Source organism: Spermophilus citellus, assembly GCF_964194105.1.
Source record: "Spermophilus citellus genome assembly, chromosome: 10".
Classification (NCBI taxonomy): domain Eukaryota; kingdom Metazoa; phylum Chordata; class Mammalia; order Rodentia; family Sciuridae; genus Spermophilus; species Spermophilus citellus.
The window spans coordinates 105736678-105754700 of NC_138197.1; the positions used below are offsets into that span (position 1 = coordinate 105736678).

Genomic DNA, 18023 nt, shown 5'->3' on the forward strand with positions numbered 1-18023 from the left:
GTCAGACCCAATTGAAAACAAGGATATTATTGAAACTAAAGTCACAAATGACCATTTCCACTTCCATATGCAATGAACATATAGTCATCCTTCTTAAGTGAGTCATATTGAGTTCTCAATATATATAAACTGCATATAATAGGCAATTCATAATTTCTTGCTATCACTATCTTCATCATAAGCTTAGTTTCCTAGTTGCCTTAAACTATTAAGGAATAGTATATTTAGAAATGATTATTGTAATAAGTTTTAGCCCATTGTCTATATATATCACTAAAATTGTCAAATCAAGCAAATTGTTAATGGTTAAAAATACTAATGTTAACAATATTAAATTTAGATCTGCAACTTGAAATAGAAATGCTTACTTCTCTCACTTTTATTTTCTAGTCACCTAACACAAAAGATTCTGATTTCTCTTTTCATTATTTTTCTAGCAAATTTTCTCCAAGTACTAACATCCAGTCAACATTTTTATTTTAAAAATTTTTCCCTGGTTTCTCTAAAAAGTCTCCTGATTATCTTCAGTATCCATTCACTTCTATCCAGTTACTCCTTGCTGTATGTGCTCTTTGAATATTTGTATTTTTCAGAGTGATAGCCACTTTCGTTTTACTGCACGTCCTTCATAGGTAATTTCACCCATATCTACAGTTTTTACCACCATCTTTCAAACCTTTTCTCTTACTTTCTACCCATATATCCAAGTATACTCATTACTGATTTTTGAGTACCTACCATCTGCCAAGAGTCTACCCTTTAGATTTATTTTCTCATTTAATCTTAGTACTTCCTAACTTTATTTTACAGAAGTGCAAATTGAAGCTTATAAAAGTTACTTGAATTACCCAAGATCACATAGCTAGTAAACAACAGTCTTGGTTCAGGTTTATATCTTACTGCTTCCAATGACCATTTTCTAAATGATTCATACTTTTTTACTCTGGTTAAGTGAATCTTTCAAAATACAAGAAATTGAACCATGGTATGGGGGCAAAAACACAAACTCAGATAACATTAATACTAAATGGAGTCATAGAGATTAATGATGTGTAACCATCTTTTTATAAATGAGGAATTGAGTCTCAAATAGCCTGAAGTTGTATAAGTAATTTGTATCTATTTTATTAGGAGTTAATTTTACTATGCCCTTTAATAGACAGTTCAGATTTTAAAGTATAAAATTATTCTAAGAATGTTGTAATGGCTTATGGTATAATTTTTAAGCAAAACATACTTTAAATATAGCCAAGAGGTAAAATTGACCCTTTATAAACACAGCAGTATTCAAGTTGTAGGTAAAGGTACCAAGGATGCTAAATATAAAAAATCACAATTAAAACTAGATTTATCAATTTGCTGTCATTCTGAAAAAAGCTTTTGAAAGAGTTAAATGTCAGTATAAAGTTGGTCCTCTATATCTCTAGGGTTTGCATTTTCAGATTCAACAAACCACAGATTTAATATATTTCAAAATAAAAGTCACATCATTATTGACATGTGGGGACTTTTTTCTTGACTCTTTATGTAGCATTTACCTTGTACAGGGTATTATAAGTAATCTAGTGATGATTTAAAGTATACTACAAGGTATGCATAGGTTATATTCAAGTATTACAACATTTTATATAAAGGACTTGAATACCTCTGGATGGCTGGGTAGGTAGAACTATTCCTGCACAGGAACAACTGTGTCGTGTAATTTAACACTGAATTTCAAGGTCATATTCATAATACTTTTTTTTTTTTTTTTTTTTTTTGGTGTTGGTTTCTTACAAAGTTGGATGATTGTTAGAATTATCTTTAGGAACATTTAGCATATTTTTACCTTTCCTATAAAGTTAAATGCTTTTGATGATATGATTTTTTTTTTTTTTTTTTTTGGTCTCTTAAACAGTGTATTTAAAAAACTGTCCTGGGTGTGTCTATCCATGGTGTTACTTACTCATGCCTTAAAAACACTCCACAGAAATTGGGATTGGGAGTCTGAATATACATTGTTCATGTCAGCCTTAAAGGTAAAGTATGGTTCAGAATCACAGGAAAGTATGTCATCAGTGATATATATAGAGAGAGAGAGGTTTTTTTGTTTGTTTGTTTTTTAGCCATTTCTTAGCTGTTTTTACTTTTAATCAGACATTAACTGTGAATATTAAGTCATTTACCAAAAAGTTATTGAAAATAATTTGTTCTTATATTATTTTGGGCATAAACAAATTATCTACATAGTACGTGGCTGTATATTCAAAGAGTATGTTAATATTTCTTTCAGTGCTACATACATGTTAGAGTTCCACATGATAAGGAGTACTGAATTTCATTGGTTCTTAGGGTACACATTTTTTCCTAACCTGAATACCTGGAACAAGCATAAATCTTACATTGAAAGTTATCTCTAAATTAATTATTGACTTTTTTTTCTTAATGGTTCATTAAATAGTGGTGAGTTCTGTACTTGATGTGCCTTAGATTCAATGAAATAAAATAACACAACAAACAAAAATAGAATCTTGCTATCTAAAAGATAATCAATGGTTACTAATATGGAAAAGATCAGAACTGATAGAAAGTCGTGGTAAAGCATTTCTTATAGAATGGACAATAAATATGTAAAAAAAGTTCTTTTAAAACCACAAATTTGTTTTCTATAAAGGTTATCAGCAAAGAATTATTTTAGCTCTTCCTTATCAATGCCCACCTTCAAATCTCATAATTCTTACTTTATTTTGGCTATTTCTTTATTCTCTTTTGCCTAGCTTTATGGAATTGCTGACTGTACATATCAGATGTCTGTCCTCTAGACCACAATAGTAGTTCCACCTTCTCCCTGAGCTCTGCAGACAAGTGAACCTTGAGCCCGTATTTTTTGAAAATTTCTTTATTCTCACTCTCAGAACAATGGTTAAAACCTATAGTCATGGTTATAGATCAGTGGTAGAGCACTTGTCTAGCATGTGTGACACACTAGGTATTGTATCAATCTACAACTAAAAAAAAATTTAAAAAATAAAACCTATAGTCATAATTGATAATTCCTTGGTTGGGTATTATCCTTTGCCTGCAAGAATACCTTGCACATCTGAGAACTCTAAAAGCACACATTGACTCAGAACTTAGGGTTCCTTTTACCATAATAGAGTACTTAAATAGCGTTAAACATGTTAAGAATAAAAATAAGTCATCAATACAATGTTTTAAGAACATTCTCATATTCTAATACCTTATTTCTTGAAGGAATATGAATACAATAGAAATTTTCACACAGCACTATGTTTTGATTATGTAAAATTTTAAGTACAATTCTAATAACATAAAACTGGTGAAATTAGACTTTTGTGGGTTTAGTATATCATTAGGGGAAGAAGAGAGTAAATATGGTGAAGCAGTCTTCATTTGACTTCATCTCCAGGGACATGTCCATGAAACAATCCATTCCTAATAGTGTACCACTCAAATATCTGTGTGAATTGGAGTCATTTTTTTAATATGTAATTTACTTCATTTTAATTGTATTTAAGGTAAATAAAAATAATGCCAAATTATGGAATAATGTGGGTCATGCTCTGGAAAATGAAAAGAACTTTGAGAGAGCTTTGAAATACTTTCTACAGGCTACTCATGTTCAGCCAGGTAAGCATTATTAGTAAATTGATGAATGGTTTGTTTTGGGTTTTTTTTTTTTTTTTTTTTGGTTTTTTTAGAAGGAAAACAACATTTTTTGGGGAAAAAAAACATTTATATTAGATATTTGAGAATTTTTTCTTTTAACATAGTTGTTGGATGACAGTGAAATGTGCTTTTTGATGGAGTGCTGGATGCACAAGCTTGGTAGAAGTGATTTTAAGAGAGTAGAAGAAGAATTGGAGACAATTCGGAAGTGGAAGAAAAAAAGTACCTTTGGGGCTAATCCAGTACAGTTGGGGAAAGTAATAATGCCACGTGGGAAGACAAATAACTAGATGATGATATTGAACAGATGAGAGGAAGGAGCAATAGCGATCCAGTATCCAGATAGGATCTGGTGCTAAAGATGAGGATTTTATTCAAATTGGTACTGATAGTAAATGTGGTAACGAAGGCACAGTATATGGATGTGGAAAGAGGCAGGAGAGTAGATGACGAGAAAGTTTCTGGAGTTTTCTTTTGTTTTGGTTTTCTCGGTGAAATAGAAGGTAAAATCATGAGTAGAGAATAAAAAGGAAGAAGTGTTTGAGATCTAAGAACAGGAAAAGATATGAAATAGTGACCCAAGAATTTGCTTCATAAACTTAATGTATATATGAATCAGAGAGTTTGTTATAAAGTATATTCTGATGAAGAGTTAGATAGAGCCTAAAATTCTGCATTTCTCATAAGTTCCCATTGATGCTTAGTCTACAAATCACACTTAGAGAAACAAAGATCAAGGAAACTAGGAAAATAGTTTCCTATTATATAGATTAGGAAAATAGAGTATAATTGCCAGGCAACTCTGACACCCTACTTTAGATTAGTATTAATTTAAAATTAAACCAGTTGGTGTAGTTACATGTTTTTCTCCTACTTTTTAGCTACAGTGGGAATGAAGAATTCAATTCAAAAGAGTTAAAATTTTGTCAGACATGTATAACTAAGCAAAAAAAAAGAATAACGGAGTGATTATAATGATGAGTTGCAGAATTTAAATTGGTTTAGAGTAGATGAGAAAGTTGGTAAGTGGTAGTGAAATAGTTACAGGATCAGCAGATTACAGGTCTGAAGAATGGTTGGTCTAAGTATCAGAATGTAGCTAGAGCAGCAATATTTTCAGTAGGGACTACAGTTGGCATTTCAACAGTATAGAACTTTATTATAGGATATGTACCAAATGTGATCCGTACCCACCAATGCCATTACTTTCAATTCAGATTAACAACCAAAAGTAACCCACCACCTTAAGTGTCCTCACAGAAGTACAGAGTGCTGGGTACTGCCCCCAGTTTTTTCTAGGAGGTATGATTGTGTCTGTTGGAGCAACCTAAACTGGTAGAAAGAGGTGAATATCATTGGAAGAAAGGCAGCAAGGCCACAATATTAAATCTGTATAGATTTTGAAATGGCTAAGAATTTTGACTGTCATGATGTTGGAGGGAGCAATAGGAACCCAGTATCCAGTATGTACACTATAATATGCACACAGGGACTAGTGACTGCAACTCGGAGGGATAATGGACAATAGAGTTCAATGGCCTGATGTTTAGACAAGAGTGATTTTTAAAAGGAGTGATAATTGTCTGCAAGTGGCATCAGGGATCAAGGAGAACATCTAATCTTCTTCCAGGCCCAGTATTACAAAGGATAAGAAAAAGAACTCAGTCAACACTTGGAATAGGTACAAGCAAGGTAACCTTGTCTCCAAGACAAAGCCAAGTTTCAATTAGAGAAAGATTAACAGAAGATTATAGAAATGGAACAATTGGTCTTTCCCTCCAGTTTTATCTCCTATAACTCTTTCATCAAGATTAGTTTTTCTTGAAATATAGGGTACACATACTGTTCTACTTTGGCTCTGTTTATATTCTTACTTTTTTATTTTATATATGACTATGGAATGCATTACAATTCATATTACACATATAGAGCACAATTTTTCACGTCTCGTGTACTTTGGATAATGATCTGTTTATATTCTTCTTGCACCTCTCCTTTCTCCCTTTCCTCCCATTTACTTTCCAGCATATCCCTGCTAGCATGAGTACTAATCATCTTTTATAACCCTACAAAAAATAGGCTCTTATTCTAAATTACCTTCCCATCTTTCCACCTAAAGAAAGTATTTCTCATTTAAAATCCCTTACAACTACTCTTTTTTAAAATATATTCTCTATAGTGCCATATTTTATTATTGAAATGTTAATTTGCTCAAAATATTTATTAAATTGCATGTAAAACATTGGATTTATCTTTTAACTCCTACACTATGTTGTAGCGTCCTATACACAATCAAGAATCACTAAATGTGGTTGTTTTAATTCATTACTTTTGAAGTCTTTTAGATTCATTCTAGGAGTATTTAGAGAAAGTTTTGATGTCAGGTTACACAGGCTTTGAGACTCTTATTTAGACTCCTTTAGCCAAAGTTTTTCTCATTTTTAAATTGGAATACTAATTTTTGTCTCAGCATTGTTCTGAAGACTAAATGTGTATGTTGATAAGTGTGTATAAGTGCAGTTTAATCTAGTAAACAGTGTATTTAATCACAGAATGTTGCAAGTATGGGCACTTAGTTTTAAATAATTTTCTCCATCATTATCCGTTGTCACCTTTATAGTTTTTTAGATATACTTGCTGAACCTCTCTATGTATGACGTTAGTATCACACTTTCACAGTTACTGTTTTAATAAGTCATAGACTTGGGAGGACAGGTAATCAAGTTTATTAGAAATATTTATGAATAAAAAAGCTTATAAAAGTCGAAAGTGATATTCAGAGGATTCTTATTCTTTGTGTGGTTTGGTTTGTTTTTTGCTATGTTCATAGATTACTTTGACAGATGAAGCGATATTATTTCACTGTATTATGAATAGTTATTGGAGTTTGGGAGAATATAACCAAGATAGAGCTAAAAAGAATGACTCAGATCTTGTCCCAAAAAGACTGAATAGTAACAAGTATAGAGATGATTATTTAAGCCCTGAAAATAGCATCATAGTTACAGTTACTGTAAACCCTTTTAAAAGTCAAGGATAATCTACCCTTAAGATACATCAGAATCCTCCAATTTTTTTGTTTTGTTTTGTATTGTTTTGCCTAGAGAGCATTGATTTCATTTTTATCTAAGTAAAAATCTTTGAAACTGTTTAATCAGAAAAGATAGTGAACCCCTACTTTAACTTTGATATCATCAGGATCGGAATAATTTTAAAAGAGTTTTAGGAGTTTCCAGATATTTATAAATTTTATTTTTAATTGACAATTTTGTGGACAGGGAATACTGGGAAGCAAAATAGTTTGGACATCAGTGTGAGAATTCTTGATTGCGTTCTTTTGGCTAAAGCATTAGCAGGCATACACAGTTGCCTGATAATTTGCCTTCTACATCACATGTAGACAGAATGACTGAGATCACATGCAAGCCCATGGTGCTTCTAATAACTGGTCATTTAAGAGGAATGGTAAATGAAAATTAAATTTCACAGTATCTACAATTGTAATGTCATATAAAAAATCTGTGGTTTCTAAATGACAAAGTCAAGGTATTGTTACTACTTATTAGGATTTGCCTGTGTTTCTAATTGAAGGCAATTCTAATTTATTCATACATGTTAATGAAAATTAAAATGTAATTACATTCTCTTCCAAGTTCTTGGATGTCCTGAATTCTATCCATGAGTCACTTGGAAATAAAAAAGTACAAATAATTATACAAACAACTCTTTCAAAGAGATTTACTGTATAAAAGAACAGAGATTTAGCAGTACAAAGATAGTATGAGCAGAGTCACATGGAGAAAATGAACATGATTCAGTGTGTAAGTAGATTGGTTGGTCTTAGATCAGAGAGGTGGTATAGAAGGGAAAACTGAGTATGTATATTCACACAGATTGGTTGAGAGCATCGATAATGGGGTGAGTCATAAATTCCTCTCTGTTCTCATTTCCCTGATGAAAATAAGATATTAGAAATTTGAGGAGAGAGAAGGAATGAAACACACTACCCAACTAGGGTTCTGAAAAAAATGAGTTTATTAGAAAAAGTTATTGACAGACTGAGAGTACATTTAAGATTTATAATGTCCTCATTTACATTGAATTTAAAAGCAGACTAACTTATGCTATGCTTGATTTGAATAATTTACTCAGATAAACAAATTTGTGCTTTGACTTCTCTATAGCTCCTTAGTTATTTAAATATCTTTGATTTTTTTCATCTTCTTGCCTTTTTTCAAATTTAAATTTACTTTAGAAATAATACTATTCCCAAAATCCTTTGGGATGTTTTAACTTTATAACTTATAAAATCTTCTTACAAATTATGTCATTTTTTAAAGTCTTATTAAGTAGCCATTTTATTGCTAAAGAATATCTAATTGCTATCTTTTGTTCTTTGAGAAAATGGAGCTACTTTATTATAATGTCTGAAGTCTGCATTGATGGCAATAACTTCTTATTATTCCACCTAATTCCAGTGGGTTATAATTTGCTTTATTTTTTTATCTTAAATAAATAACCTCTTTCTTTTCTAAGCCTAGTTGAGACTTATTTTAGTACAAGTACTCAGCTGATCTCATTATTTACATTTTTCTTTATATACATTTCCCATTTAATTTTTTGTTAGATTAAATTCATTACTATATAACTTTTTCACGTTCTATATATCCTTCGTTTTTACTGTATATGTTTATAACAAAAACTGTGGATTTAATTGGTGTTAAAAATTAAAAAACAAATCAGTTCTATAAAAGCAAAGATTACCTATTGTGTGTTTTTATACACACTTGATAATTAGATAATTTTTCACTCCTGGCTGTAAAGCAGAATTCCCTTTGAAACTTTTTAAAAACAGGTATTCTAGTTTGCAAGTAGGATTGCAATGACTAGCCTGAGATTTTTTTTGTTTTGTTTTTGCTTTCTTAACCCTACTGACTCCATAAGACTTGGCAGTACATCTAAAATGAAAAACTCCCTTACCTCCAACTTTATCCCCCAGTTCTCAAACCAGATTTATACTACATCTACCATTTTTTATACAGTACACACAGTTGCCAACCTGAAGCATAATGTAGCAAGATCTTAGGACTGTTGCTCTCCTCCTAGGGGAATACCCAAGATAGATATGCTTGGCCCCTATGTGTCCTGGGAGTTGCAGTCAGAGAATTATTCCACAATTGCAAAATCGTCGGTGTCACAGGCAAGTAGTATTCACCAGTTGAAACCTTGTCATGTCTGTTAGATATCTTTGTTGAATAAAAATTGTCTAATTTAAGATCTCTCTTCCTTTTATCTTTGTTCCAAACCTTTGAAGTATTTACTGGGAAGTGTATCTTTTTAAAACTAATATGCATTGAGTCCTCATATTTTTCTGTATTTTTCTTTCCCTGAAAAAAAATTGATTTTATTTTTCCATTTTGAAAAATGAGGCATAATTTCCTGACATTCCAAAGTTAACATAATCTTTTTATAAGTTTTTAATGAATTATATAGTGTTGTATCATCATTTAAGAGAGAAGGGCCACAGCATCTTATATAATACTGTTACCCTGTATTCCATTATTCTGTCATTACAGTCACATTCACACAAATTTTTAAAAAGCTTATCACAAAATTCTTTTAGTCTCTAACTTTTATACATATTTGTTAGCTATAACACTTGAGCTAATTCTAGGACTCATAATGATCCTTTTCACTTGCAGAGTTGAACCATATTTTTTTATTGAATTCCAAAACTATGAGATTAAGGAAATAGAAATAAGCTTTAGTATAAGATAGTAAAATATAGTGAACAGTAGTAAGGTAGTATCATCATGACCTATGTTGTCCTAACCCTTTAGAGAGTGATTGAAATAGGTTTTTCATGTTAAATACATTTTCTGCCTTCACATTGCTATACATGATTTTTTAGTATACCATTCATCATAAGTTATACCAAGTTATGTTAAAAGAAGTTCAGAGAACCAGGCATGGTGGCATCCTCTACCTATAATCCCAGATACTCAGGAGGCTGAGGCAAGAGGATCATAAGTGTGAGCCAGCCTCAGCAACTTAGTGAGGCCCTAAGCAATTTAGCAAGCCCATGTCTCAAAAGTAAAAATAAAAAGGGCTGAGGATATGGCTCAGTGTTAGTTCCCCTGGGTTAAATCCCTACTACCAAAAAAAAAAAAAAAAGAAAAAAGTTCAGAGCAGAGAAAAAGCAAGATCTGTTTCCCTCTTTTGTATTTTTTACCTGGTTTATTTCTAGAAGCATGTCTTCTTAGTAACCTTGAATACTATTATACCTCTCAACGAATGATTGTTTTCTTTTAGATGATATTGGAGCCCACATGAATGTAGGAAGAACTTATAAAAATTTAAATAGAACTAGAGAAGCTGAAGAATCTTACATGATGGCTAAATCACTAATGCCTCAAGTAAGTTGTCATAATTTAATCTATTGTGTCATGTCTCCTCTGTGTCCATGTTGAATAGTATTATTTGGATGGGAAATCTTTTTCTTCAGTTTGTTCATATAAAAAGTAAGGTGTCTTACAGAATTTTCTATTTCTATAGAAAGTGTTATAAATGATTACATTTACTTTTCTAGCTAACTTGATGTTTAATTATTTTTATAGTCTTTTATAGTCTATATGAGGAGGATTTTGTGTACTTTAAGCAATAAATTCAACATTTTTCCTATCCAAAAAATGAATATAAGTGATAAAATAGAATGTCTCTGTTGCTAAATTGTTTTAATCACTTGTTAGAATGATACAAACAGAAAATTCATCAATATAACAATATAGTATCAAAGATGAAAGATCTGTTCAGAAAACAATTTGTGCTGCAGATTTCTCATTAAAATAGCAATATTAATGATTGGATACTTTAATAAATTTTCTAAAAACAAAGTTGGACCACATATCCTGAGGATTATTTTAATTCTAAAATGATATGTTAAATTTATACTTATTACAGTTTTTTAATGAGATAATTTATTGTGTTCATTAAAAAATTGGATCCATCTGTATTATATGTAATGACCTTTATTTAACTTGAATAATCAACCGACTAGAACATGTATGTATCAAACAAGTTAGTTTTTAGTATAACTCTGAAATAAAATTAACTGCCCTCAGGAAATATTTTGCTGACAAAAAAATTGACAAAGTGTACAGTTGGACTGAGAGGCAGGAGATCTGGGTTTTTTCCTGTTCTGATGCCAATTTTTTAAGAAATCTTGGCCTCTAAAATATCTGATTTATCTGACTTTAGAAAAAGTAGATATGAATAAAAAGCTGTCAATGGTTGCATTTAGCTGGCATGAATGAACAATTGTCCTTTAATGCCACAAAATTTTACGTTTTGTAAATATTACACATGTTCACTTTCACATTTTTATATTTAATTTGATACATTAGTAAAACTGGCAGCATAATGTTACTGTTTTCTATGTTACTTTAAATAAGCCCCTAGGAAAACTTACTTTTTATCTTTATTTGGTACTGAAATATCAAATAATGAAAATGCCTTTTCTTCTAAACAGATAATTCCTGGTAAAAAATACGCAGCTAGAATTGCTCCTAACCACCTAAATGTTTATATCAATCTGGCCAACCTTATCCGAGCAAATGAGTCCCGGTTAGAAGAAGCAGATCAACTTTATCGACAAGCAATAAGTATGAGACCAGACTTCAAACAGGCCTACATTAGCAGGTATCATAGTTCACTTTAGAGCCATCAATGTAGAAGATTGAAGCTGTATCTGCATGTACATCTTGACTAAATTTGGCATGTTTTTCTTTTAGTTACTTGACTCCAAATACATAGAGAGATTATAGCTTATTTTAGAATGACAATCAAATTTAATTAATTTGAAATTGACAAGGGAATCCCTTGTTTTGAAATAGCTAACTTAAGTTTTATATGAAGGAAAGGGTAGAAAAAGCTCCTTCTGTTTCATTTTCTTATCATCACCAAAGTCTTTTTCTTTTTTTCCCATCTAAAATATCTAGAACTTATATTTTCTATTAGCACCTTCTGTTATTCAACTCTCAGAAACTTTCTTAAGTAAATTTTGAGATTTGACTGGTTATTGATTTCTTTAACCACAAAGAAACCTTGGTAGTTTTCTAACATCACATGTTCAGTCTTATGTACTTTCTCATGTAGGTGTTATCATTTGTATACTTTGGGAAAAATGGCTGTTAAACTCTGTTTTGCAGCCAGGCTAGGAAAACTAACCACTGTTTCTATAGAAAAAGTGCATTCAGAATTTAACTTTTTGAGATATAATTTATTTTTAAATTGGTGGTTCTCTTTTTTAGCCTTATCCAGTATTCATTGTCATGTGTTCATCCACAAAGAATTATTCAATAATCTCTGCATTTAAAAAATAACATTTTAGATTAATTCTTAGAAGTTGTTTCAGTGAAAATATTAGTAAAAATATTTTTGAGCAAAACTAAATTTAAGTTCTCTAGCAGTAAATGAAACTAGATTAGAAAATTGATGCAATGATTTTCTAACTGATCTCCAATTCTAGATGTGTTTCTTAGTTATCTGCAGGTGGCACTATTTCCCTTCTACCCTACATGGATCAACTTTTTTGAAATTCCTTTTTTCTTTTAATGTTCATTTTATAGAGTACTTTTAAGGATAGTAAGTTAATATAAGGAGTTACAGATTTCAAATGCTCTGTTCATTTGTATAGTGAGATTTGTTTCATAGATTTGAAAACTGTAATTTTACTACAATCACATTAATTTTTCTTTTTCAAATGCTTTCTTCATTATCTGAAAAATTTACTGATCTCCCACACTTGATTATTATTACTTGATTAGACTCATTTTTCTAATGTAGTCAAGTCTGTTTCATTTTAAGATAAATTCAAAGAATAGCTTTTCTCTGTTCCCCTTTTTTGAGTGCCTCTCCACATCTAACTTAAAGTCAAGCATACGTTTCTTTAATAAAATTTGAAAATATATCCAGCCTAATTGGCCGAACTATGGAGTTCAGACTTGAGAGCAGCTTCAAAATGTTATTTTTGTTTCTGAAGAGAACTTTTAAGAGACTGAGTTAAAAGAAGTAATGAAAGCTGTATGTGGAAAGGCTTCAAACTTGTAATAAATGGTGTCTACTAACTGACATATAATGTTTTACATAAACCTCATGTTTGATTTTTTTCACAGGGGAGAATTGCTTTTAAAAATGAATAAACCTCTCAAAGCAAAGGAAGCATATCTTAAAGCACTAGAACTGGACAGAAATAATGCAGATCTTTGGTACAACCTGGCAATTGTATATATTGAACTTAAAGAACCAAATGAAGCCCTAAGAAACTTTAATCATGCTTTAGAACTAAATCCAAAGCACAAACTAGCATTATTCAATTCTGCTATACTAATGCAAGAATCAGGTATGTTTTCTCAATATTTCTATAATTATAATTTGATATACCGTAAAACATTAACTTAAACTTCATTACTCATAATAAACATTTTGTAGAGGTAGTTTATAACAAAATTGTATATAAATGGCATAGTAAGAATATTTAAAATACTTGAGTTTTATTTTAGACTCTTTTTCAAGTAAAATGCACTGACATGAGAATACTAATTATTCATTTTCCGATATGTGTTAAGACTAATTTTTAGGCAGTCTGTTAAACAATATCTAATTAATGTGTTTGTTAATTTATTCATGTAAGCATAATAAAACCTCTTTAACATATAAATAACATTAGAGTTTACTTTGATTTATAAGATAAAATACTTATATTTTTTATATCTAGTTTTACTATAAATTTTTTGAGGTATTATTGTAATTTCCTATATTTCCTACAATCCTGCAAAACTAAATTATTAATCACAATAATTTTCTATCTTTTACCCATATGTTGTATAGAAATGTTAGTTGTCCCTCTCAAGGCAGAATATATGATTATAATCTCTTTAAACTTTATGTTGGAAAAATCTTTTTATTTGTAATTGCTGTTTATTTCTTAAATGTTTTTCTTAAAACATTTACAAAAAGGAAAGAATCATAAAATTATAATGTTTTTAATATCTCACTTTGACCAATCTTCTATTTCTAAGTTATAAGTAAAGCTACTCCCAACTTCATATAGCTACATTAGTAACTGAAGTCTAGTGATTTATTTTTAAATTTTCCATATTCATCATGTTGTGAATTAAAAGAACAGAGTTTATGGTTGGTGTTCAAAAATGTATAATTTTTAGTAAAACTAATGGTTTGTAAAATAATGATCATGAAGTCTGCTCATTATACAATATAAGATTGCACCCTAAAGTGTATAGTTGTAGAACTGAAAAAAATCTTATTTGCAATAGAAATTATTTCAGTAAGTATTTGTTTTTCAGATCCTAATTTTAAAGCCTAATAGATAATGGTTTATTTTTGCCCTTGAAATTTCCTAAAAATTAATATGCCAGAAAACTGAGTTAATAATTCTGAAACATTTTTAACAATAAGTTACTTTTTGCTGGGCATTTTTACATATATATCATAGTAATTCTTGTAAAATTCAGTAAGTTAACCCAGATATGTTAAGTAACTTGTTCGGTATATAAAGTCATAATTTAACAAAATCAAGATTGATGTCTTTTTTGGGAAATCATACACCTTTGTCCTCTTAATTCTCTATTCTTCCTTTGATATTTCCTTGTAGATTCTTAACTTTGAAACTATTTTTTTCCCATTTGGCTTCTGAAGCACTCTTACTACTTTAAAGGAAAGGAAATGATCTACCATTTAATTATGTCAGTGTTTCAAACATATTTATCTTTCTAATGAAGAGAGAGATTTTTTTGCTTTTGGTTTTTTTATTTAAGGTATAGAAATTAATTGCTTTGGTGCTATCTTTTTGTAATCTAATTAAATATTTGAAAATGACTGTGTTCCTTAGATGCAATATTTTATTATCTTTAAAAAAAAAAATGATTCCTAGGTGAAGTTAAACTCAGACCTGAAGCTAGAAAAAGACTTTTAAACTACGTAAATGAAGAGCCACAAGATGCTAATGGCTATTTCAATTTGGGAATGCTTGCCATGGATGACAAAAAGGATACTGAGGCAGAGATTTGGATGAAGAAAGCTATAAAATTACAAGCTGATTTCAGAAGTGCTTTGTTTAATCTGGCTCTCCTGTATTCTCAGACTGCAAAAGAATTAAAGGCTTTGCCAATTTTAGAAGAGTTACTGAGATACTACCCTGATCATATCAAGGGTCTCATTTTAAAAGGAGACATTCTGATGAATCAAAAGAAAGATATACTTGGAGCAAAAAAATGTTTTGAAAAGATTTTGGAGATGGATCCAAGCAATGTGCAAGGAAAACACAATCTTTGTGTTGTTTATTTTGAAGAGAAGGATTTATTAAAAGCTGAAAAATGCTTGGTTGAAACATTGGCATTAGCACCACATGAAGAATATATTCAACGCCATTTGAGTATAGTCAGGGATAAAATTTCCTCATCTGGTTTTGTAGAACAGCCAGTATTCCCAGCTGATAAGACTTCAGGTGAAGAAGGAGACAAACTTCCAGCTGAAAATATAAAAGAAATCAGAAGTGAATCCAGACCAACACAGATAATGAAAACAATTGAATCTAAATCCAAAAAACAATTAGCAAAAAATGCAGACAAAGAGACCCCCCAAAAAACAACAAAAGACATCAAAGAAATTGAGAAGAAGAGAGTTGCTGCTTTAAAAAGACTAGAAGAAATTGAACGTATTTTAAATGGAGAATAGCATTATTCTTTATAATGTGACATTGTTATCAAAAGCTTCAATCTATATCATGTGATTGCTTGTACTGGGAGCTTTGAAAAATATCAAGAATATGTAACAGTCTATCATGGGCTGCCTCTACATTGGATCAAAATAAGATTTTTCATTAAAGACCTGTCTTACCCCAAGATATGTGTCATATATGATATGGCAGAAGTTTTTAGTTTTGGTTAACAAAGCAAAAATTTCAAATTACAGCTGATCAATTTGTGACTTTGATTATAGAAGGAAAATTTTTCTGGCAGAATAATCTTTACAACTCTGACTTAAAAATAGTTTGAGGCCTGAATGATTATGATTCTTTGAGGATAAATCCAACAAGTGCTGGTTCATTCTATGAATTCCCATTTATTAGCCACTTCATTTTTCCTTTACCTGTTGAAAACTGGCATTGGGTTAAAAACATTTTTTGAACACATTTTTTTTCTTCAATAATTCTTTTAAATCAAGAGATTTTTGCACTGCACTTCAAAAGAACACTGGGTCTGTATGTTGTATTATTTGGTTGACTTTTAGAATACTGGGTAAAACATTTTAGATGAATTATAACATGTTAGTTTAAGAATAGTTTTTCTTAATTTCATACTTGTTCTTCATTATACAATGCAGTTTTGAAGCAGCTGAAGTTACACACACACTCTCTCTCTCTCTCTTCTAATGGTGCTCACATATACTGTTTTTTTTTCCACATTGACAGTCAAAACAGAACCACTAAATCATGACTATTCTTCAGCTTTTAATCCCCAAACTGTTATGTTTCTTAACATTAATCATTAATCATATTGAGAAGCTCCGATAATTCTTAACTTTAGACTTTTGAGTAATAGTAGACTTCTCTTTCATCTTATTGTTAGCTCTCTAGTTTTATTGAATTTAATTTTCTGTTTTCAAAGTGACACCTTGATTATTCTTACTTTAAGCCACTAAATTCAGTTCTTTTTAACTGAAAACAATGTGACAAAGTTTGTTTTTAAGCACTAAATTCTTGATATCTTGTGGTATATATATTATTAAATATTTATTTTAACTACTGAGTTTCATAAAAATGTTTTAAGCTGTCTTAATTCTACCAAATATGGAAAACAAATTGTTTTCAAAACAAAGCAATTTGTTTTCTAGTGCATTTGCATATATGAGCATTTATTATGGTTTAACCAAAATTGCATCATTTGGGCCTGTTATCAATTACAAAATTATCCTACTAAATGATTAATAAATTTATCACCTTGGTTTTAGCAAATTTAAACCTAAAAATGTGTTACATTAAAAGTAGATACAAATTAAAAGTTAAATTTATTAACTGAAATCTAATCTTTTTTTTTAGTTAAAATACATTTTAAATGAGTTTTATAAAGTAGGTTATAATTTGAAATGTTAAAACTCAAGAAAGCTGTCATTCTGGGATAGTAACTAATTTCTAATTATGTAGTATTTCAAAAATTATGTTTTTTAGTTCCTTTGAGAAAACTAATTTCTAATTATATATGTCTCAAAAACCATATTCCTGTAATGTTTTTAAGAAATGTTTTATAAATAGGTCACAAGAAACATAATCTGCATTAAAGACCCAGTCTTATTTGGTTCCCAGAGGATCTGGCATAGATTTTTCTAGGCAATTTAAAGCAAGCATGGATGCCAGTGGGTATTAATTCTTGACCCAGGAGATTCTATTAAACATTAAAGCAATATCTTATTTCAGTTCATAGATTATGATTTTGTGACTTCAAATAGAAGGTAGAGAATACCTCATGTAGTATGACTTGAAAAATGAAATTAAGTTATTACATTCTGTCCATTATATCTTGAGAATGTTTCTGAGGTGATCTCTTCAATGATAATTTTAAGTGGAGGACATTTCAGGAAAATAAAAGGAAATCTTTTGTGACAGCAAAACAATTATATTAGCATTCAAAGCAAGTATCTGTCACACAGAAAATATTCATGTATTTTGAATTTTAAATTATTTAAACAAAATCCATCCTGAGTAATTAATAATTATTAATTATTCCAAATCTGGTTTCAATATGGACCCCCACCCCTTGTGATGGAGTCATGCTTCAGTTTTTTCAAAACTCCATTTGGTTCTAATTTGTAGTTAGAGTTAAGGACTACTGTTCTTAATTAGTTCAGGAAAATCTTTTTGCCTCTCCTGTGTTAACTTTTTAATTTAGTTAACACTAAGGAATATGTTCTGATAAATAAATAATTTGTTTTCTTTGAAAATTAAATCTTAAGTTTTATCATACTTGCTTATGTGTGAGATTATTGTTTCTTACATATAAATTCAAAATAAAAATTCAAACTGTTCAGGTGAGAAAACGTAATGGAATCTTCTTCCTCTAGAGCTACCTTTTTGAAGAGTTGAGGGTGGGAACATTTAAGACCAGTTCACTAACCTGTGATTCAGAGTTGTGGACATTTGTTTGGAAGGGAAAGCTTATCACAAGCTCGTGTGCTGGTAAGTGGATGGAGTTTTAGTTCTACTATTTTATAAAATAATCTACACCCCAGGAGTTCTAGCAAAGCTTTGACAATCCCCAGGAGCAATACTGTGTTACTCC

General features: G+C 30.3%; 1 protein-coding gene across 1 annotated transcript in view; it reads left to right on the forward strand.

Moving 5' to 3' along the window:
• TMTC3 (transmembrane O-mannosyltransferase targeting cadherins 3) overlaps positions 1-15928 on the forward strand; it is a 44883-nt gene extending 28955 nt beyond the window's left edge. Inside the window, exons 9-14 of the mRNA XM_081309980.1 lie at positions 1898-2018; positions 3519-3630; positions 9982-10085; positions 11198-11367; positions 12843-13069; positions 14621-15928. Coding sequence (XP_081166106.1) covers positions 1898-2018; positions 3519-3630; positions 9982-10085; positions 11198-11367; positions 12843-13069; positions 14621-15423 — 1537 coding nt within the window. The 3' untranslated portion in view covers positions 15424-15928. The remainder of the gene's footprint in view (positions 1-1897; positions 2019-3518; positions 3631-9981; positions 10086-11197; positions 11368-12842; positions 13070-14620) is intronic.
• The last annotated feature ends 2095 nt before the right edge of the window (positions 15929-18023 follow it).